Source organism: Lates calcarifer, linkage group LG16_LG22 (assembly GCF_001640805.2).
Source record: "Lates calcarifer isolate ASB-BC8 linkage group LG16_LG22, TLL_Latcal_v3, whole genome shotgun sequence".
Taxonomy (NCBI): Eukaryota; Metazoa; Chordata; class Actinopteri; family Centropomidae; genus Lates; species Lates calcarifer.
In genome coordinates this window covers 14,801,385-14,823,713 of record NC_066848.1, presented here as the reverse complement: position 1 = coordinate 14,823,713, position 22,329 = coordinate 14,801,385, and the positions used below count along the sequence as shown (strand labels likewise).

The window sequence follows — 22,329 nt, the reverse complement described above, 5'->3', positions numbered from 1 at the left end:
AAAAGTTGAGGGTGGTCCCTGATCACTTTCACTGTGTTTTTAATGGTTTTATCTGACTGACTGCCTTTTGACCCTCCACTTCAGTTTCAAAGAGATGCCATTTTGTCTGTACTTACTTCAGATGCTGAGTTTCTTTGCTGAGGTCTACAGACAGTTCCCAGTAACGTGGCCCCTTCACCTTTACCTGCAATTAATAAATAAAAACAAATTAGATCGCATTCATCAATACACCCAGTTAACCCCCAGCAGAGTGGGATCTACTAAGTGTTGCTCTCAGGCATTACCCGCTTGAGATGGTGCAGCTCAGGTAGCATGGTGGGAGCCATCAATTCTACTGTCGTCTCATCGTACCATTTGGTCTCCTGAAACAAGAGGGAAAAATCATCACAACATACGCAAGAACAAAGGGTTGTATATACACAGTTTCACACTAACAACAGTTGCCTTGAAATTGTTCTACAAGATCTTAAAGTCTGAATTCAATATGCATGTAAAGAGGAAATAATCTTGCTTCCTGGAATTAAGTCTAGAGATGTGAATAAGGAGTCACGTAAAGAGTAATTAATGGTCGCAGTGACAATCTGAGCTTTCTGCTGTGAATTAAATTGAAGTGAGAGATGCTGTTCAGAGGTGGTCCTCACTGTGGACAACAACCTCTGTCCTTTACTTTCAACCATCCTTCACCAGTGGAAATACTGAAATACAGGCTGTATCCTAATGAGAAGATACACATCAACTCACAGTGATACATGTCAAGATAAAAGTGTGCAATGAAGGTGCACAGAAAGCAATGGACGCAGGTGTTTTGACTCAGATCTTTTTCAACCAAATCCTGACTTCAAAGGTTTATAAACATTACTTTTGACATTTCCAACATTAACAAGTCGATTTTATTTTTACAGCCCGAAATCAGAGGGCTTTACAATCTGCACAGCATCTAAACCCCCCCGTCCATGCCTGTCAAAATGCTTGAAATCAAAATATTCAACAACAAAAAACCATACAAATGATATCACATCCAGTGTAGCTGGGGCTAAGAGCTGCAGAAAAACTGGAGAACAAAGTGAGACTTCTAAAGCAGCCACATCTATACAAAGCAGTAAAAAAAAAAAAACCAGAGAGAGAGATTTAGAAATTACTGCTCCTATAATTCACGAGCTATTTACTGCATCTGTAAAGACATAACTATGGTATTGCAACAAAGGCTGTCGAACGAACATGTCTGAAAAAAATGGGGTACTCCAAATAGACTCGGAGAAAATAATGGCTGAATAAATATGGAACACTAGAAAAACATCTACAATTATTCTCATCTAGGTATCTAATTTTCTGGTTAAAGATTATGATGAATGGTTGTTGTTTGTTTAGGTTTTTTTTATGATAACAAAACTGCCAGTGTATGCCTGTTTTCTGCTTCACATGGAAATAGATGTGACAGAGCGCACATGATCCAAATGACATAACTGTGGCCAAAATGAATGGACAAGCACGCTGTAGTCTTGTGCAAGGTCACACGACTCTGGACTTCTGAACCACTGTGGACTGCACCACAGTGGCCCCTCTCCAGGACTGGCCTAAACAAAGAGAAAACAGAACTACTGGCTGCTTTCGCATTTTGTTTTTATGGATTTGAAAAGCTACAGTTTTGCACAGTAATCCATCCCAAGCAGTTTTACTCACATTAACACCAATTTGGCTATGTAGCCATTTTTTATGGTAGTTGCCAGTTGCTGCATTGTCTTCTGCAGAGTCAACGTTTACTTGGCACATGTGTTTTGCATTTTGTACCTTGCTGGGTTTGTGCAAAATGTATATTATCAAGATGTGTCAAAACCTCAATCTGACCCACAGTTAGGTTGGTAAAACCATTTTATCTGGCCTCTAGTGAACTGGCAGTAGGCAGTTTCCTACCCTACAAGATCAATTAACCTACTTACTACTGCAGGTGTAGGTCACAAAAATATCAGTATTCTGGAATTCTCTAGCCCGCTTCACTTTCTGAAATCAACTGTTTTACACTGAGATGAATACTCCTTACATCTATAAGGCAACAAAATCATGTTTCTATCATGTACCTGAATTATCACATAATAAAATGTGATTTATATATATATATTTTAAATACAAATTAGAGTAAGAGTATGGGTTTCTTTAAACACTGGAGGTTGAGTTTAAAATTGGAGGTGGTACTATAGCAAAAATTCAGATGTTTTATATATTATATTATATATTTTCAGAGTGCATTATTCAAGCATATCCAAATAAAGTTTCTTTACAATCGTACTCACTACCTTGAGAAGCCACACTAACATTCACTGACAGAAGCAAAAATATGAATCATGCCACTGATGTCACTAATCTAGTGGTTTTACAGAGGTGGAAAGATGCATTAGTTTGTTACAAGATATATAGTTTTGAACTAATTCAAAAAAAAAAAAAAAAGAACTTTATTTATCTGATAGAGAGTGTCTGAACAATGAGCTGGGGGAAGCAGCCCAGCTGATGGCAGTGACACTGACAAAAAGCAGAATGTGGTGGTTTGGTGGGCAGGAGCATTTTTATGAAATAAACTGCCACCAGCACATATTGCACATTACAATTCATGTCAGCGCGTGTGTTTAAAGAGGAAGTGTAGTGAATTTTACAAGGAAGTGTGACAGGGAAAGAGAACGTGAAAGAGAGGGAAGAAGTGCACAGTTATGTAACAGGTTTTTTTTTTCTTTTTTTAATTGCACTTACAGACATAAAGCTAACTCTAAGTTTCATCCTGTAATATCAAACAGACTGAGCTTGTGATGTTGGATCTTGTCTGACCTCTATGGTCAGTCATGGTGATACAATGCTGCAATCACACTTTGTGATACCATTTTAAAGACAGTGGGAGTATTTCCTTTATTCACAGGTTTGTGGTTACCTGCCAAGGCCAGACTAACCTTGATGAACTTACCTTGTAGGTGACCTCTAAGAGGGCATAGCAGGGCTTCAGGGAGTCCACATCCACAGGGACAAGTAGGCGTGGCTCTGCAGCCAGAACGGCCAGGTGCCGCAGGGCCTGCAGGTGGTAGCTGCAGCAACAAGAACAGCATCAACACACAGCTTTTGATTTACAGTAGAATATAACAGGGCTACACAGATCCAGTATACAGTATATTTTCAGAGGAAGTAGAATGTAATGTTTTTATGTTTAAGACAATGTACAGCATGTGTCTGTGTGTGCATTGAGGAGCAGGAATCGAGTATTAGTAGCAAATAGTTTGAGTGTGTGGTGTGTCAGTCTCACCGGTTGTCAGTGCTGTGAGCAGGGAAGTGTGGGTACAGGGCACACAGCAGAGCAGCAATGGCTGAATTGGAGGTGCTTAGGGTGTACCTAAAAAAAGACAACATCAAACAACATCATCAATGTGCATTCGTCTCTCTCTATCTTTCACGTGCACACACAGCCTTTAAATCAACAACACTACACATACACACAGTGATGGGTATATAAAGTGTGAGTGGGACAAGAGAATACAAAAAACAAAAGTACAGGATTCATGATGACAGTAAATGCATGTACAACACAACACAACACAAAGGACAATCAATATTGCATGTTTTGAAAGACACACTGCTCCAAATAAAACACCTTTTTATGAACCCTCTGTTCTCTGTTGGTGAAACCAGGTGATGCATTGTTATCTAGTTAACGTCATCACAGGCCACAACAGAGCCTCTTAAACATAATAGCGAGCAGTTAAGTATGTACTTTGACTAATGGACTCATTATAATAAAGCTGGGTCAGACAATAAAGTCTGCTTGCACATGGGAGCTTCCTTTTGAGAGCGCTTATTAATGGTCAACTGAGGTAAATTATGTTGCTCTTTACTTAAATGGCTGCTTGTGTCATGTTTAGCATGTGCAAAAAACCTCAACTTCACTGAACATTACATTCTTTTTCCACAAGTTAACAAGTTTACAAGACCTAAAATAGAGTCTCACAGTCAATAAAGATGATGAAAAACAGACAGACTTCAGGGCAAATCTGGGCAAATTCAACTGAATTCAGCAAGAATATGATAATGGATACTTTCACCTCAACAGATTTCTACAAATCTTTCAAATCAAACATCCTGAAAAGGAGAAATCTCGCTTTAGTTAATTTGCTGGTCGCAAGGAGATACTGATTTGTTTTTAGAGGTCAAAAGTCAAAAAGGGTGGGAACCACTGCTGCTCTGGTTAAATACTTTATACTGCTTTGATAAAGGACATTGGTTTAATCATCATCAGTTTTGTGCTTTAAACAAATAACAGTCACAGACTTTGACTGACCATTACATGAAATCTGCAACTTCACAACTGAAGTTCAAACTGACAAATAGTAACACCAGTGACAGAAACTTCCTGTTGAGGGATCGGTCCACTGCTGACACAAAAACAGGACGATGGAGGCGTTAAAAAGAGGATTGCTGGCAACCACTTCTTCTGAGTCACTTTCCTTTTAGGCTGGGCTTGACATTTTCATCTTCTGATGTATAAGCTTCCAGTATGAGCAGGAAAAAAAAACTTGTAGCAGTTTTGCTATTGTTTTCTACTACCCATAAAGATATGTGGAGTTATACTTTATCTGTCCTTGTGGGGAAATCTGTCCTCTACATTTGGCACAAGCTAACTATTTAAGGAGCAGTGGGCAGTATCCAGGGACCAGCTGTAGTTCTGGGGCTGGTGTTTTGGTCAAGGGCAGGAATATTCCTAATATCTCACATGCTCCCACTTGGTTTGAAAGGAAACCAGAGCATACACAGGAAACCCATGCAAACACGAGAAGAACATGCAAACTTGAATGAAGAAAAGCCCTATCAGCCTTTGGTATAAGCTGACACAGTCCTACATTATGCTACAGTGGCAATTAGTCTGAATGCCATGTGCGATTTTGGGGGAAAAAAAAAAACTTTCACTTTAGTTTCCTGCTAGATAAGCTGAATAAATGGGAAGAGAAACTAACTGAGCAAACAGAAAAGGAGAGGAAGGAAGGGTGAGAAGAAGGAGACAGAGATTAGCGGTTACAAGGAAAAACAGAGGTGAGAAAATGAATGAAAACGAAATGAATGACAGCGGCATAGCGATGACAAGATGTGTGGAAAACAATGTGCAGTATCCATAGCAACATGAATAGACAAATGCAAGCGGGTGACGGACTGAATTATCGACGAGCGTAGGGAGAGAACGGAGCTAATTAAACAATGACATGGCATGACTCTGCTCTCCAACATGACCTTTAACCTCTGCAGGGCTCATAGTGACTGTGTATGACATTCAAACTGAGGCCCCACAGTTGCGTGGGCTTTCAGCGGGCAGGTCTAAAATAAAGCATCATCCGAATAAAATCAAAAGGTTCCATCTGATTGTGGCTATAGGTGGAGAAACATTTGCAACATGTAATGAGAGAGTGGGAGCCGTTGTTCCCCTTGAAAATATGCAGGCTGAGGTCAGTGGTTGGAAGAACCTGGTCTGGGTGTGTTCATGAGTGTGTATATGTAAATGTCATTCATTATGCGCAGCACAGCACTCAAAACAGACTCTGGTGTATTTGTGTGGCTAACCCACACGCCATGTGTGTGTATGTGGTGTACCTGGTCCTTCCCAGAAACAGCAGTCCCAAATCTGATGGGCGTGTTCTGGTATGTATGTGTTCAATTTGAGTCTTGTTTTCATACAGCAATACAGGTGTCATATGACAGACTACACCTAGAATAGAATTAACCTCATTGCCCTCATCAAAATGTCATGAGCCAAAGTCCAATGTATAGGAGTGTGACTGCAGTCGAAGCTACTTGTCCTCTTGTTGTCCATGTGTGCTTCACTTGTCTCTTCCAACAGTGATCATTTTAGTCTTTGTGTTCTACACAATGTATCATATTAGTTCGCCATTTCTGCATTTGGGTCTTACGTACACACATAATGCTCAGGGTGGAAAACTGTCAGGCCACAGTCAACAATATTCCCACAGCTGGGTACAGTTGACAAAACATACTGTATTGTTTAAATGAGTAGTTACAGTCTGTGTTTCACCCTGTGTCCGCCTACAGCCAAATTAAGAAAAGTGCTGGTTCAGCTAGGTTAAGGACTGAGGGAGGCTTGTAATGAGGGAGGTGTGTCTTTGAATCAAACATCCGTCTGATGCAGTACTGAGTACTGGACATGACATGCCAGTTAACAGTACCTGTTGTTTGCCCTGAAATTTAAAAGATGCAGAAATATGTCCTGAACACCACAAAAACCAAGGACATCATTGTGGACTATAGGAGATCAACAAAGACCACACATTCCCCCCTCTGCACATAAATGGTGAGGAGGTGGAGAGTGTCAATGACATCAAATTCCTGGGAATTCATTTAACAAAACATCTGTCATGGTCCCTGAACACCTCCCACCTGGTGAAGAAAGCTTAACAGAAGCTTTTCTTCCCAAGAAAACTCAAACCTCCCTGTCAGCTCCTGGTAAACTTAAACAGAATCACCACAGAGAGTATCCTCTGCCACTGTGCCAGTGCGGTATGCCAGCTGCACTGCCGAGAGCTGGAAGGACGTGGCCTCGGTAAAAATGGCATAGAGGATTGTGGGAACTGTACTCCTGAACCTGGACACAGTGCATGCTAGCTGTCTACACAAGAGGCTAGTAAGATCAGTAAGGACCCAACCAGGTCACAGTCTGCTTTAGGCATGGGCCAGTATGAGATTCTGATAATAGAGTAACAAATTATTTCAGGTATCACAATAGGGAAGCTCATTCTGTCAGGTAGAGAATATCTACCACAATAAGGTAGCACATTCTGTCAGATATCACAGTAGGGTAGGAAAAAACAAAGCAAACACACACATTTTAACAACTTATACACTAAAATAATAAAATGTATTTTTTTAAAAACTGCAAAAATGCAATCCCTTAAGTAAGCCTAAACATGCAGCTAGTGCTAGTCCAGCAGTAACGCATTCTGTCAGGTATCAGGAACAGTATGATGGAAAATATTTGTGGTTTTGAAACCTTGACTTTTTCAAACCGCAGTTTACCTTGAAACCAGTAACTGGCCCATGAGTGTGTTTGTTCTCCTGCCATCATGGAGGAGATATAGAGTCATCAACACCTCTTCCCCAGAGCTGTAGCCCTCATCACATTTTATTCATTACATACAGATAGAGGACCCTATTTCTATGCTAACATATCTCTGTATTGTTTTAATGCTATATTCATCTGGTTTTACTTTATGCTTTTTTTGTTGCAATAACAACCATGTAATTCACTGTGCAATACCTTTTATACATCACTGTTTGCACTGTCATTGTTTACCTGATTCATCCAAGTGCCATTATTTAAAATATATAGGTAGAGAACAGTACCTGTTCGTATTTATCTTGCTACCAAACAAAATTTCATTGTATGCAAATGACAAATCAAGTGTCACATGTCTCACAGGTTATCATAGGTCATTAAGTAGAATATATTCAAACATTTTTGTGTGTGTGTGTGTGGTGTGTGTGTGTGTGTGTGAGGGCATCTCACCTGCCCCCTCCCAGGAAGAGCAGGCCCAGTGCCATGTGATGAGCCATGTGGAAGCCGTAGTTCATCTCGCCACCGGTTCGCTTGTGGAAGAAGCGACAGAGCTGCAGGACCTTCAGGTTCCCAGTGCCGGCCATCACCATGGACATAGCCAGCAGGATCATCGACAGACCTGTCTGTAGATTGTAATAACCTGTCTGCTAGGGGAACCAGAACACATGATGACAAACAGAGAGAGAGAGAGAACAAAGGGGAAACATAGGAAATGATTATCTTGAAATCATCCATTCATTATCTTAAAATATAAGTTAGTGAGGCAACAAAGCACTTTTCTGCAATAATATTGTAAGGCCAGTCTTACAACAGATCAAAGTTCAAATTTAAATATTCACACATAAAAACACTTACAACAGCAGCTGTACCAGCGAAGGACATGATCTTCATGAAGGTCCTGGCAAACTCGTAGAGGCAGTCGAAGGCATCAGAGTTGGCAGAGCCAGCAAAACGTAATCCTAGTGCCATACAGGCCCCAGCTGTAATGTAGTCTTGAGCTTGGCTAAAAGAAACAAATGACATGACACGATGAGGCACAGTGGTGGGCAATCATGGATTAAGCTGAATTCCCCGAAAGAGCTACAACATTCAACATTCAAAGTAGAAATTAAACTCCAGTTTTGTCTGAAATACTCACGCCATTGTCTCCATGTTGATGTCCTCTGAAGGGTCAAAAGTCCCCCTCATGATCTGAAAAAAGCAATGTGACGTTTAGTGGAAAGATATTATAAGTAAAAGACACTGTATATAAAAGACAGCTGCAGTAAGAAAGATCCAGTCACCTTGAACAAAATCATTTTAGCGCTGCTAAAAGAAAGTTCTCTTTTGGATTCTGGACCAATTTTAAATCCACTGCATGACTCTGGTGCAGCGTTTTGTGCCTGATTACAACTGAAAAAGTGTTATGAATGAGGTAAAGCTCCTGCTAGCAGTATTTATTGCCATGAACAGACCACTCAAGCAGAAAAAACACATAGCTCCAATAATATGCTGTAGTTCTAATTCCAGCACACCACTTTCACGTATTTTGTTACTTCATCAGCAGACATAACCATTGTTATATGTAGCTTCTCCAGGCAACAGGCCAATGAAACAACAACAATGTTTACAGAAAGGAAACTGGAGCAGTCTTAGGTTTTTCTGCCTCGCTCTTATATGGTAGCTGTAGGGGTAGAAAAATATCTCATTTTTTATATCATCTGTTGGGTGTCAGTCATTGCTGAGGTGTGTCCACACTGCACTTTCCTCAGATAACCTGTCAAACAAACACTCAGATTCTCTGAATAGAAGCAGCTCTTCCCTTTTCCTTGTCTTCTTTGTGGGCATCAGGAAAAAGCCAATTGATAGTGAGTGCGCGTGACAGCAATGTGAAGAGCTTTCATCAACTGAATATAGCTGGAATAACAATTCTGTTTGAACAATCATAGGCAAAGTAACAAAATCAGTATTCCTTCTGACACAAATCAGCTGCTAGAATTGACTAAATAACAAAACTAAAAGACTTTAACCTGCCCCCGTCCATGGAATTCTTTCCAAGTCATACTGACTTGTTGCTAGGTCTGCCGTATCACAGCTCCAGATATGTCCACTCAAAAATGCTGGGTATGTGTGTATGTGCGCATGTGTGTATTTTCTCACCTGGGGTATGTTACTCTTGACCCACTCAGTATTAGGTAGGATTTCATCCCACATGATAATACACCGAGCAAGAGTCTGTGAGGGCAGAGAGGCAAGGAGAGAAAGGAGAGAGACGGGTATACCAGATTAAAAGAAAGGTGAGAAGAATGATCTCACACACGCACACACACACAGCTAGTACCACACTAACCCTCAGCAGCAGAAACTCAGGCTTGATGAAATCCAGCAGAAACCAAGTGTCTGGAGGTTTCAGCCAATCAGCAATCGACCTGGTGGACAGAACCACAAAGAGACAAGGAGGTGTTAATACCCTCCTTCAACATCCACTAAACCAATAGACAGCAGGCATCAGATAAGCCTTGAACAAGACAGGAACCTCTTGACCAACAGCAGAAAACTATGAGATAGAGTCTTGCTCTTGTGTAGCATAATACGACAACTGGAGTCACTGAGGGTTGAGATTTTTCATTCAGGCAAGTTATGATGCTCTGCTCAATGATTTAGAAAACTTTGGCCGGATTTGTAAAATTAGGGGTCAGTGCAGTAATGGTAGAAGATTCTGTGCCTGACGTTAAGTTTGTTATTCATAAATGTAAGATAATGGTTTTGAATTTATTTTACAAACATCTAACATAATTTTTTTTACTGTTCTGTCTTTAAAAAAAATGGAAAGTGGGTCAGTAAGATATCTCACATTGCCATATCAGAGATGTTTCCTCACTAATATTTAGTGTGTTTATATGTAACACACATTTTTCTTTTAAGGACATAACAGATTTATGACTGTTATATTTGCAGATTTTTTATGTTAGAGCACTTGACCTTTTTCCCATTACACAGTGAGAAATCTAAATGCAAATATATTCTTTGTGTTGTATTACAAGATTTATCTAAACTAAATAAACAGTGACCTATTTCAGTTATGGATTTAATTAATGTATTATTGTTGTTATGGTTACCCCAGAAAAAAAATTATCAGCACACCACTATTAGACTGCAACTGATTTTTGCTTGAGATGTAAATTATGGATTATTATTAGATGTTATGAGGTTTGAGTTACTGTGATTTCCACAAGCCTTGTATTTTCATCGTTAACTACAGTAGATTTGTGAAAAAATAAGCAAAAGTTATCAAGGGGAAAACTTAATCTTTCACTGGGGGTCCAGATTCATCCGACAGGCTACTATTTGTCTCCTACTGTAATAGATTGTTTTAACCTTTTACAGGAGGGTAGTAGGAACATCAGTGCGTATTGACAAGCAAAGAGATACAAATAAATAAATACATAAGAGTGCTGTTATTTAGTGAAAGCACTTGTGGCAGCAAGGGAATAATCTGAACTAAATTTTGTAAGTGATTCATAAAACTACACCACTGCACAAAAGCGGGTGGCAGTGTTTTCACATCTGAAAACATGTTTCTTGTTTTGTTTTATACTGGAAAGAACGGGTGGATCAATCAGTTGTTTCTGTTCTCACCTGTTGTTGGTCTTGAGGTAAATCATGGCGAGGGCCAGCGTAGCCCCTGGACACGTCACATCCACATTGATAGTGTCGCCTTCCTGTAACAACCATTGATAGTGTATGAAGAAAGCTCAGCTGCTGGTTAGCTAGTTAACCACAGTAACTGTTCAGCTAATAAGTGTCTTGTATTTTATTTTATCTTTTGTTAAATTTTGCTTTGTGTTGATATATACATTATGAAAACTGACAAGAAGATGAAATGAAAATTAATAATAATGACTTTATATGCCTCATAACGTCACATTAGTCATCGTGGATATAGCTTGTAATAAACATGACAGTATTAACTATGATACTATCAAGTGCCATAATGACAGTGTCATGAAGTTATTACACCCTGAAATGCAGTTACAGTTATACAGCATTTACAGTTATTCACCATTATATTAGGACAATGAAATAACACATCTGAACATTTGAGAAAAATAATTAATTTGTCCATCTACTTTGATTTGGTAGCTGGGGGACTTGTGTCTCTCCCGGTTGGCGCCAGCCTGAGCTCTGCGGTGGCCTCCCACCATGTACTGATACAACTGCTCAGGGACATTCAGGTCTGTCATCCCAATCAGGTTACTGCCATGCTGCAAGGAAAGAAAGGGGAGGAAGAGAGGGCAGGCGAGGGAGGTGATGAAAATTCAAAGGAGGGGAAGAATGGATATATGGGAGAAAATGAAAAGAAAAAATGGGGGAAATCCAAATTAAAGACTTTGGTTACAATTAAAACAGACAACCACTAGTCATTCTAGTAGAACGGCATGATGGATCAATGCTCTTCTTATTGAGGGCGCCTGGCCAAAAAAAAGAAAAAAACTGAACCAAAAAGGAACATCTACAATGATATTTGACTGCAGGAATGGCTTCTATTCTAAAATGTTAATGATAAACATCAGGAAACGACACTGCCACAATATGTAAGCATACTGCAAAGAACAAAGCATTTAACGTTTAAGTGCATGTAACGTTCTGTGACCAATAAGTTCCCCCCTGAAAACACTGTGATTCATTCTGATATGAACCCCACCCATCTGCAACCGCCGGCAGGTTAAAACAACACAAAGTTTTATTCTGCAAGTATTTGTTTGACCAGCAGCATGTGTTGTGACTCACCCCGAGACAGACCATGCCCAAGGCTACCCCAGCTGCTAGTGAATAGGACTCTCTGTCTGTACAGTACTCCATCTCCGGACCAGGGGGTCGACCTGAGAGACACACACACAGACAAATACTGTTTTAACAACTATCAATGACAAGCAAATGCAAGAAACACACTCAAAGAAAGATCAAAGATCAAGACAGGAACATCATGGTACAGAGGGGTCAAGCACATCTACTTGAATGCAAATGAAGTCAGTGCTTTAATGTTGACCAACTGAGCTTGAGTATTACTTTAAACCACAGGCTTCTGGGCCAAGACAGGATCCAGACTGAACGAAAACTCAGAGTCACTTATCAAGTAAGAATATATTTTCTTCTAATTGAGTGTTTGAGTTTGACTGTTAACAGTGCAAAACAGTGCAGAAAATAAAGGTAAAGACAAGTTTTTGTCAACCTTTATTTATGTTTAGGACTGCAACCAACAATTATTTTCATTATCAATTAATTTGACCACTAGTTTCTTGATCAATGGATTGATTGCTCTGTAAAACATCAGCAAAAATTATGAAATTACAAAGTATATCTCCCACAGCCCAATGAGATGTATCAAAATGTCTTGTCTTATTCAACCAAAACCATGGATATTGAGTTTACTATCATATCTGAGAAACAACTGATTATAAAAAATCGCTGATATATTGTCAATCAATTGACTAATTGATGCAGCTATCTTGATGGTGATACATTTTGACAGCACTGTGTCAGGTAAAATTCACATGTAGATCTTCAGTTAACAGTTTCAGTATCCCTGTTTTAAACCTGTCTGATTTTTGTCCACCCACGCACATACCTATCTCAGACAACAAGACTTCAGCATTGTGTCTGTGTCCTGTTCCTTGGTATACCAGCCCAATGCCAATTACAGCAGCAACCTGCAGAACAGATAGAGAGGATTGAATGCTTATTTAAGGTATTTAAATGATTATTTTACAGTTTGCAGATCAAAAAAGGGTGTATTAACTGTGACAGACAACGTATAACAATCATAAAATAGCCTTAAATTCATTTTGGTATACCTTGTTCTTTCATTGAATTACCCTTCCAAGTGGCTAGGGCAGAAAACATGAAAGCTTTCTTTCCCATCTTTGTCCAACAGCAGATATGTGTCATGTTACCAGAGATTATTTGATCTAGGCATGCACACACATTCTTACCTGAACATTGTGTGGTACATCCAGTTCAGTGGAGGTGGGTGGGAGCAGGGCAGGGATGTGTATACTAAGCAGGCGGGTAATTGACATGTCCATGGTGCCCAGTTTGGCTGAAGACACACCCAGTAAGAGCCCAATACTGGTCATCTCATGGCCCTAACAGAGTGAAAAAATTGCAAATTTCACAGCAGGAACAACAGTGGATTTGGGGTTACAAAGAGACAGGTGAACAGTGGCAACTTTCTGTCATAATACTAACGCACAAAACAGTGAGCGGAGATCTGTGGGATATTTTTTTCAGTTTTTCCTTTAAAGAAAATCAATGTACATCAGACTATGCAATGTGATGTATGACCCTGTGTGCTAGATACCTGCTGCAGAAGAACAAATGACTTTCAGTGCAATCAGCTCTAACTGTGACTCTAGTATCTGAGGAGTCCAGTCTGCTTCCACACCACCTCACCATGACTGACAGCTCTCATTAGACCCCTATGGATCACCAATCTGTGTGTGTGTTTAATAACCACTTAGGAAGACCATGTTCTGCCTATGTTATAAAGCTTTGAAATGGGTCATCTATTATTTGAAATTCACAGTGTGAAGTAAACACTGCACATTTTGCTCTTTATTGAATAAAAAGATAAACTGTAAGTGGACTGCACTTTTCTAGGTGACCACTGAAAGTGCTTTACATTGTCTTATTCACGCACACATTCATAAAGTCATGGCACACAATCAGAACCAATTAGGGGTTCAGTGTCTTGCTTAAGACACGCTCTCTGGACCAGCCAAGGGATCGAACCACACACCGTCCTATTACTAGAAGACTGTTCTACCTCCTAACCCATGCCACCTCTCCTGATCTGGTCACTAATTTTGCAATTTTGCATATCAGGTTTAAGAGGCTATTTGTAAGTTTTCTCAGAGTGAGTTGCAGTAAGCGATGACACTGGGCGAATGGGCCAGGGCTAGCTGGCATGCATGCTAACTTCAGTAGAAGACAAGAAGTGATAGACCCAGAAGAAAAACACTGACATTGCTTTCCACCACTGGAGACTGATCTTGGTGAGTAAAAGAATTGTTCATTATATAGCAATAGCAAAAACTTACATGTATCACCTTTAATTAATCAAAATGCCAAAGAATTAACTACATCATCAAACATTCTGCCAATGAGTTAATGCCTTGATCAGTAAATTTTACACATTATTTCTATAAACATAAACCTGACCATTGATTATATAATGCTGAAAAATATCCAGGTAAAGATCAAACAACAACAAAATTTGAAAAAAATTGAAAAAAAGAGACTAAAATTACATCCCAGTGAGACTGTTGAACTAGTTTCATTTCTCTAGTGGGCACGTTGAAAACAGATTTTAAAAGCTAGAGATTGAATTTAACCAATTCTTTTCTGCTGACTGAAAAACACAAATGCAGATGTTTTTAAAGGCACAGTTAACAAAAAAACGCTGGCACTTTGTCTTTGTAAAAAGATTGTCACAACAGGGGAATACACTGGGATGTGTAAAAGATGAAGGACACAAATGCACACACACACAAACAGACACACTCACATTCTCTCTAAAAACCACAATGATACACAATTCTGATGAACTGATCCAAAGTATGTCAGTGTAATTTCTCTTTTACAGCGAGAATAGAAACCAACAGAAAACCACCAGCTACAAACAGGCGTCACTGTCAACCACGTTCATCACATTCATGGCTTTCATTCAGACTGGAGGCAGTTACACACAAGTGTTCATCACGTTCTACTGTGCAACTCTCCATTGTTTGCTGCAGTTTAATTTGGACTATAAATTGGTGTGTGTAGCTCTGAACTGTTACTAACTTTTAAAAAACCTTTTTGTGTATTGATGGTAATGGATGAATCAGTATCCTGATTACATTGTACATATAATTAACAGCAATACATTTTGGCAAGCATATGATTTTAACAACACATAAAATATGTATTATTGGTGGAATTTATGTACAAATTGAGATGAGTAAGTTAAGAGTTTTGATGTATCACTCAACACACCATGGCATTAAGTTTGTAACTCCAGTATTGTGCAAAAGGATATTCAACCAGTAATGATTTCAGTGATTTCAGCATTGAATGCATAAAACAAACTCTTTTAAAGCTAGACCACCACATAGTTAAAAAAAAATCTTACAGGTCAGGTGAGCATTTACGACACAAAATTTTAAACCTGTTTTTCATGAGCTGGCAGCTTTCTGAATGGATCTGGGTCAAGACGGTCACATTTTAATTGTACCACTTTAGGAAGTGGATTTTCTTCAAATTTCAGGCGTGTTAAATCTGTATGAGAACATTCTCATTTATCGAGAAATGACTGATACGAAAAGCTTGCTGATCTTTATGAACTGCTGCCTCAATTCGTGTCTTGAATCAAAATGGGAACTGAAAATGAATCAATCTCGAACCCAGTGTGGACACTGTGTGGATTTGGTGCAAGGGTTCCTCTTTATCTTCAACCACATCTTTACACTGACTTTTTAAATTGAGCAAAAAATAAGCTTTGGCTTGCAGCATCCTGTTGTTTTTCTCACCTGAAAGTGGGAAGGACTCGTCTCATTTCAAAGTTCTCAGAGGGCAGAGTTTCATTTTTACTGGTTGCCTGGCTCTGATGCGAGTTTACATCTCTCATTTACAGTCATCTAGAGAAAAATGTGTGTGGAGGGGTGTGTGTGTGTGTGTGTGTGTGTGTGTGTGTGCATGTTAATGAGAATAGATGGGAGGTACATTTGCGTAAACTGTATTTAAGTTTATTCTTGTTTTATTTTTCTGGCTATTCTTTGTAAGTTGGTGTGTATGTGTGTATGTGTGTGTGTGTGTGTGTGTGTGTGTGTGTGTTTGTGTGTGTGTCTGTGTGTGTGTGTGTGTGTGTGTGTGTGTTTATACTGCAGTCAAAAAACAATAATTTAGAGTACTGTCTACAGTAAACTAAGCATTAAGGTAGAAAGTATTCATTAAACCCAAAACGTGTCTGCCTGTACATGCTAGTAGGATTATAAATAAAATGTGTATATTTGCTTTATTTGTGCTGTGAAACCCAAGGTGTGAACCATGTACGCTTTTGTGTGCATGTGTGTGTACCTTGGTGAGGTAGTCATGTATGTTGAGCGTGGCCAGCTTGGTGAGGTGTCCATTGAGGCCCAGGGCCATAAGGAAGCCAGCATACTCATTGGCCAACTCAGGGCTCTTTGGCTTGTTGTAGGCGATCCAGGCCGAGTCCACCTTTACAAACAAGAAGAAAAGTCATGTTTATTTGTGCATGAATAAGGAAGGTCTGTTTACTGCAGGAGGGCAGAAAATTACCTGTGACTAGAATTTCTATGAGTTAGTCTGAGTAGTTACAAAATTAAGAAGCCCTGAAAACATTTCGTTGATCATTTTTTCTTGAATACAAAGCATTTCAGCCTGATGGAGACATTGGAGGAAGTGGTACAGCTTCACCAAAAACATTATTATGAGGACTCTGGTTATAGTGTGTAATTCAATACAAAAAAAAAAAAAAAAAATCAAACAGGGCAGATAGCAGAATTAAGTGAGTGATCCACTGCAGGTGTGCAAAACTGAACACAAGGCCTGAGGAGGGTAGTGCAGCTCTGGTTTCACACTGACCTGTGAAGCTGGGGCTATTTTGAGTCCAGCTGCTACTCCATTATGGAAGCTGGGCCAGCCAGTCATATTGGGAGGAACGTCAATATTCCCACTGTTCAGATCCACCATAGTGTTCCTGGGAGGGGCGCGGCCTAAAGTAGAACATGAGAAACAAACAGTTAAATCTAGAAATAAAGAACAAACAAGCCTTGAACAAAGTACTCACAGTATAAACATTAAGAATGTCTGGGTGAATGTTGACATATTCAATAGGGTGCCCTTTGTTAACAATCTTGGGTATTTCTATTTTCACACAGGTGAGAATGTTCACATTTCAGCACCCTCATATTTACCTGTCAGGTTGAGTTTGGGTACGGGTAAAGGTTCAGTCGGTACAGGGTGATAGGAGAAGAGAGTGAAGAGGCCTCGGCCAACTGGGAGAGCCATAGTCCTCTGACACAACTGCAGGAGTCTGGGGAAGATACACAGACGTGGACAAAAAGAGAACAGGGGATTAAAACTGAGGAAACATTACAGACTCAGAGTCAGAAATATTGTGTGATTTATGTCAACCCTTGATTACAGCAGGCATCTCAGTGTTTTCTCTAAGTTAAACTGTGAAACAGAGACAAAGGGAGGAACAGAGCTTGAGTCAAAAGAAAACACTGAAAATAGAAATGTCAGTAAAAGAACATTTTTGAGAAACAAGAGGAACAAAACTCTCAAATAAACGAATTAAAAGAAAGGCACCAGAGGACAGAAAAATCAACTACATATGTCCCATGAAACCGAAGTGGTTGCCATCTGTGCATCAATGTTCCAAGACCAGAGGCAGCCAGGACACACACACATACATTATACTCACTTGTTCTCTTTCTCCTCTATGTACTCATGGTCAGAAACCTCCGGTAGCTGCACAACACTGACTCGGACTGGTCTGGAGCTCTGCAGGAGCCTCCTGACCTCCTGGACCCTCAGATCCTGACTCCAGATCAGCCCTGTGACCTGGAGAGCAAATTTTACAGTAGCTTAGCAAATATAAAAATATAAATAAATAAACACCAGAATTATCAGGTAGCTTTTATCAGTCTAAACAGTTAGCTAAGTAATGACAGAGACTGATAACTAAAAGTAATTAATAAACAGTTTAGCTAGTTAGCTGAAAGTAAAATGGATAAATGACTGAAATATAGTCAGAAGTATTCAAGTATGTCATGAAAGAATTAGAATGGTTGACTATTTGGACATGGCAGGTGGTGTCGATGAACCACACTTGAGTTCAAGACTGTGCGGTCACATCAGATGCAAAAGGTTGGGAACCACTTCTCCACATAACTAAGAAAGATTAGAGTGGAGACAGATCAGTAATGCAAGAGATGATGTTTACTGAGTCTGTTACCTCTTGAATTATGTCTGACATCCCATCTTCCTCTTCATCTGCTTCTGTGGTTGCAGGAGGCTCCAACGACAGACCTGAACCTACAGACTGGATGAGCACATATGATATACATACTCAAATACAGCTACAATGACAGTTGGAAAACAATACATAGCTGTTGGTATAATCTAATTGCTGGTTTTAAGATTTATTCCAAAGATGAATATTCATTCATTTGAGGGTAAAAATGGCAGCTATTCCCACAAAATGTTACTGGTATGAATGCAAACCATTTTCTGTCTACTATTATAACTGACTGGTTATCAGGATACATATACTTTCAAAGGTTTTATTTTTGAACATGGTATCATCTGTGTATTACAAGTACTGACTAATGTAGTTATCAAGTGCGTAAAATCAATTTCTCTAGCAATGCTTAAGCCCACAGTTTATGCAAAAAATTGAAGTGACTAGAAAAATTTCCCACGAATGTGGCACTTTTTTTAAAATATTGTAAGGATTGACATGACAGCAAACATCCTTGGGGCTAAAGGTTTGGCCTAAAAGCCTTCACTTGGGCTGGGAAGTACAAGGTCACTCACAGCTTTGCTCTTGGCCAAGGTCATCTTGTGGGCCTGTTTGGTCAGATCCTGACGCCCAATCAGCATACAGACCTCCTCAGACCAATCAGAACACGGCTGCTCCCGGCAGCGGTAGATGGCCTCTCTGATGGGCAAAGCCACGCCAAACGGGACTGACTCCAGGTCCTTCAGGGTGAAACCTAAACCAGCAAAATGAGAAGGACTATTTATTTAACAGGTTGCACAAGAAGCTGAGCCCTTATTTACAGGCTGCCTCACATGAGCTTAAAAATAAAAGCATCAAGCTTTACACCATTCTCAAAATACTGCTATATACTGTAAATACTGTAACATTTCATAGATTTTATTGGAACAGACTTTACTAACAGTCTACAGATGGCTGTGAGAGACCATTCCCTGACTGTGGTTTCACTGGACACATGGGAGAGTATAAATTTGCATTAATGCAAACCAGTGTGATGCTGATAAAGAGAATATGGCTTCAGCACACCTTCCCCTGTATAGATAAAAGGTGGAAAAAAGACCTGCTTGTCTTACCTTCTGAGGTGAGCCAGACCACCAGCTGCTCAGCCAGATTCTCAGTGGAAAACTTGACCTTCACACTGCTCTGTCTAGAATAATAATAATACACATGAACATTAGTAAGATAAATGATTACTGATCTAATGTAATGAAAGGCAAAAAAGGAATAAATGTGGCTAATAACAATCAGAAAAAAATGTAGAACTCAAAGTCTTTTTTAAAATACAACAATGTTATTGTTGTATGTATATCTGTTTAGCTGCTATAAAACCACAAAAAAATCATAACCCTCCTCCCGTCACTATTGTTATTACTATTACCTTCTGTAGTGTGGTTCACTGGCACAGGACTTCTGGCCTGAGAGAGATGAAGATGAGAGATAACAAGAGATGAGAGAGGGCAACAGCAGGGGAAAGAGGTCAACGGGTTTGTTAATTTGTTCTCTTATGTTTGAGATTTCAAATCACGCTCATCGCATTGAATTCTCGACTGTACTACAGCATTTGTAAACCCACGCTGATTGGTTTCAAATTTGTCACTAAAAAGAATGGGCACTAAACATAAGGGGTTAAATGAAGGTGACATTCCTGATGAATGGAGGACTGTCTTTATGTGGGATGACATCTGTTGTTGTTTGGTTTTGTTTTGTCACACCACCCACAAAGTCAAAATCCAATTCTGTGTCACTGGAAAAAAGGCTGATCAAAGACCTGCAGCGACTGCTGTCACCTCAGCACTGTGTTGTGTTTCATTTTCTTTTCTTTTTTTTGGAAGCAAAAACAAATAGCAGAAATCAGGTGACACACAAACCTGCGTCACATGCCTTTCAGGGAACTATGGGACTGGCAGGTAATAAGAGCTGGTTGTCAATAAATGTTCACACACACACACAAATACAGTCAAAGGGTTCAGTCTGAAACACACACAGTCCCAAGATACAATCAAAGACAAGTAAAATGATCTTTGAGGCTGGACTGAAAACACACATGAACACACAGACCTGCAGAGAGCTTGACCAGGTACTTTGACACATCTGTGGAGGTAGCATTTTCATCTCCAGTGATGTAGAGAGCATAACTCTGAGGGAAAAAAGTGGAACACAAGTCAAAAACAAAGATGAGAGATAATAAGAGGATAAAGCAGGTATCATTTGTACATTGTAAAGTCACATCATTGTCATTATTGGAACAGCATTAAAATATTTCCAGAGAATGATAATTACATTTGATTCTTTTTTTTTTTTTAAAGAAATATACAAAAAAAAACACAGTTGCAGCTCTCATGTGATGACCTAAAGTGATCAGTTCTCTTGTACAAATGATTGAATGCAGATTAAACCAAGAACACACAAATACACAGGGTCTGTTTTATATAATTCTGTCTATACATTTAAGATGTTGAAATCATGACTAGTTAACATCTTAATTAAACATATTCAAGATACCTGACAGAGGAAGTGGATTTCAAGATGCATCTTCTTTCTAAAATTTCAATTGATAAGCAAAAGCTAAACGTCTGGCAGACAGAGTCGGACTGAGGATACTGGAAAAATTATTGAACTCAGGAGGCATTCAGAATACAGGGAGGTGAACCAGAGGGCTAGCTCATAAGCCATAATAGCATTACTCTTCCTACTGCAGATCCTAGCAAACATTTCATCCGTCACAATATAATCCAGCATAGTGCACAGAGAAACTGTATGAGGGCTAAAATAAAGTCTAGAGCTAAGGGTAAGTAAGGCATGCACATACAGTACATATTCACAAACTGTAGTCTGTATGAGGGTCTGTCTGTTTGTATCCCCCCCCCAAGAATACCGTGGTGTTGTAATGAGGCACCCATATTTAGGCTTACTGTAGTTAATGCAGTCAGTATTCTCCAACTGCAAGCTGCAGTCTGCATGGTTAGACCTGCAGGCTAATGCAACCCATGCCACCTATAGGCAAAAAAAGGAATGACAGCAGCAATTTAAAAATACAAGTTTAGTACTGCTGCTGTCTCTGGTACAGAATATTTTGAGTGTCCTTTCAATCATTTACCTATCTGATGTTTATGGTTGAAGAGGCTGAACAGCTAGCTCTGGGGCCGGTTTCATATAGTTTCACAAAAATAAAGAAAGACTTAAGCCTAAAAAGCCTAAAATGTTAGCCACCCTACCCTTGGAGTTTGCCTAGGTTTCTATGGTAACGATCAGTCACACCTGCTGACCAGCTACACCAAATAACTAAACTAGAATTATCGCCTTGCAGTTGCGTATGCCTCCGCCAGTCCAGTTACAGCTAATTAGTGTATGAATTCTTAGTGACCTCTGACCACCAAAATCTGATCAGTTCATCCTTGAGTCCAAGTGAACATTTGTACCAAATTTGAAAATCCCTAAAGGCAGTACTGAGATGTTGTATTCACGAGAATAGGACAGACAGACGGACAACCCAAAACCATAATGCCTTTGGCTACGACTGTCTAAGGACATTTTAAGGGCATTTCTACACTCTAAACTGTTCTCTCTTTCTATATGTACTATATATCTAAATGTCTATCTATATCTGTGTTTCTCTAATGTGCCTGGATCCATCTGTCTCACAGTCACCATTATCCCCAGTCTGTGCCAATTTATTAGCACACATTCATGTCACAGAGGTGACTACCAGTTTATCTAAAATATGACAAAACCCAGAAATTTATTTAAAAACACTACTTGTTCTGAAGAAAAACTGTTCTATCTACTAAATAACTAGGAAACAGAGTTGCAATTTGGGAATCAGGTTAAACATCTTTGTATCAAGCAGAATATTTATATATAAGACAGAATATTTTCATAATTGGTTAATTATCTTTTAGAAAAAACTGACATTCACCTCTGTGACTCAAATGTATGCCACTGCCGTATAAATAAACCAAAGCTGTGTCGTCAATCACCTCTGTCACTGACTTATTTTCAAGTGTCCTTCCTTCCTTCCTTGACAAGCAAAGGTTGAATCCATCAGCTCCACACACACATACACACGCACACATCTCCATCCATAGCATGACGTACTTGCTCTTTATGTTCAGACAGACTCGCCGTCTGACTGCATCTCAATCAAAGCCGAACTCTTTACCCTCATTATCTCTCTCACACACCAGGCTGGTCTCTC

At 39.5% G+C, this 22,329-nt stretch overlaps 1 protein-coding gene across 1 annotated transcript in view; it reads right to left on the bottom strand.

Annotated features, from left to right (window-relative positions):
- Positions 1 to 22,329, bottom strand: part of anapc1 (anaphase promoting complex subunit 1) — a 51,607-nt gene that overhangs the window by 11,128 nt on the left and 18,150 nt on the right. The window contains exons 25-47 of the mRNA XM_018695311.2: positions 20,193 to 20,271; positions 19,513 to 19,549; positions 19,208 to 19,281; positions 18,671 to 18,849; positions 18,090 to 18,176; positions 17,556 to 17,695; positions 17,044 to 17,162; positions 16,712 to 16,842; positions 16,184 to 16,324; positions 13,060 to 13,212; positions 12,696 to 12,777; positions 11,858 to 11,949; positions 11,197 to 11,331; positions 10,706 to 10,788; positions 9,417 to 9,495; positions 9,227 to 9,301; positions 8,226 to 8,278; positions 7,943 to 8,090; positions 7,538 to 7,731; positions 3,281 to 3,367; positions 2,948 to 3,065; positions 285 to 362; positions 117 to 184 (exon numbers count right to left, since the gene is read on the bottom strand). Coding sequence (XP_018550827.1) covers positions 117 to 184; positions 285 to 362; positions 2,948 to 3,065; positions 3,281 to 3,367; positions 7,538 to 7,731; positions 7,943 to 8,090; positions 8,226 to 8,278; positions 9,227 to 9,301; positions 9,417 to 9,495; positions 10,706 to 10,788; positions 11,197 to 11,331; positions 11,858 to 11,949; positions 12,696 to 12,777; positions 13,060 to 13,212; positions 16,184 to 16,324; positions 16,712 to 16,842; positions 17,044 to 17,162; positions 17,556 to 17,695; positions 18,090 to 18,176; positions 18,671 to 18,849; positions 19,208 to 19,281; positions 19,513 to 19,549; positions 20,193 to 20,271 — 2,432 coding nt within the window. The remainder of the gene's footprint in view (positions 1 to 116; positions 185 to 284; positions 363 to 2,947; positions 3,066 to 3,280; positions 3,368 to 7,537; positions 7,732 to 7,942; positions 8,091 to 8,225; positions 8,279 to 9,226; positions 9,302 to 9,416; positions 9,496 to 10,705; positions 10,789 to 11,196; positions 11,332 to 11,857; positions 11,950 to 12,695; positions 12,778 to 13,059; positions 13,213 to 16,183; positions 16,325 to 16,711; positions 16,843 to 17,043; positions 17,163 to 17,555; positions 17,696 to 18,089; positions 18,177 to 18,670; positions 18,850 to 19,207; positions 19,282 to 19,512; positions 19,550 to 20,192; positions 20,272 to 22,329) is intronic.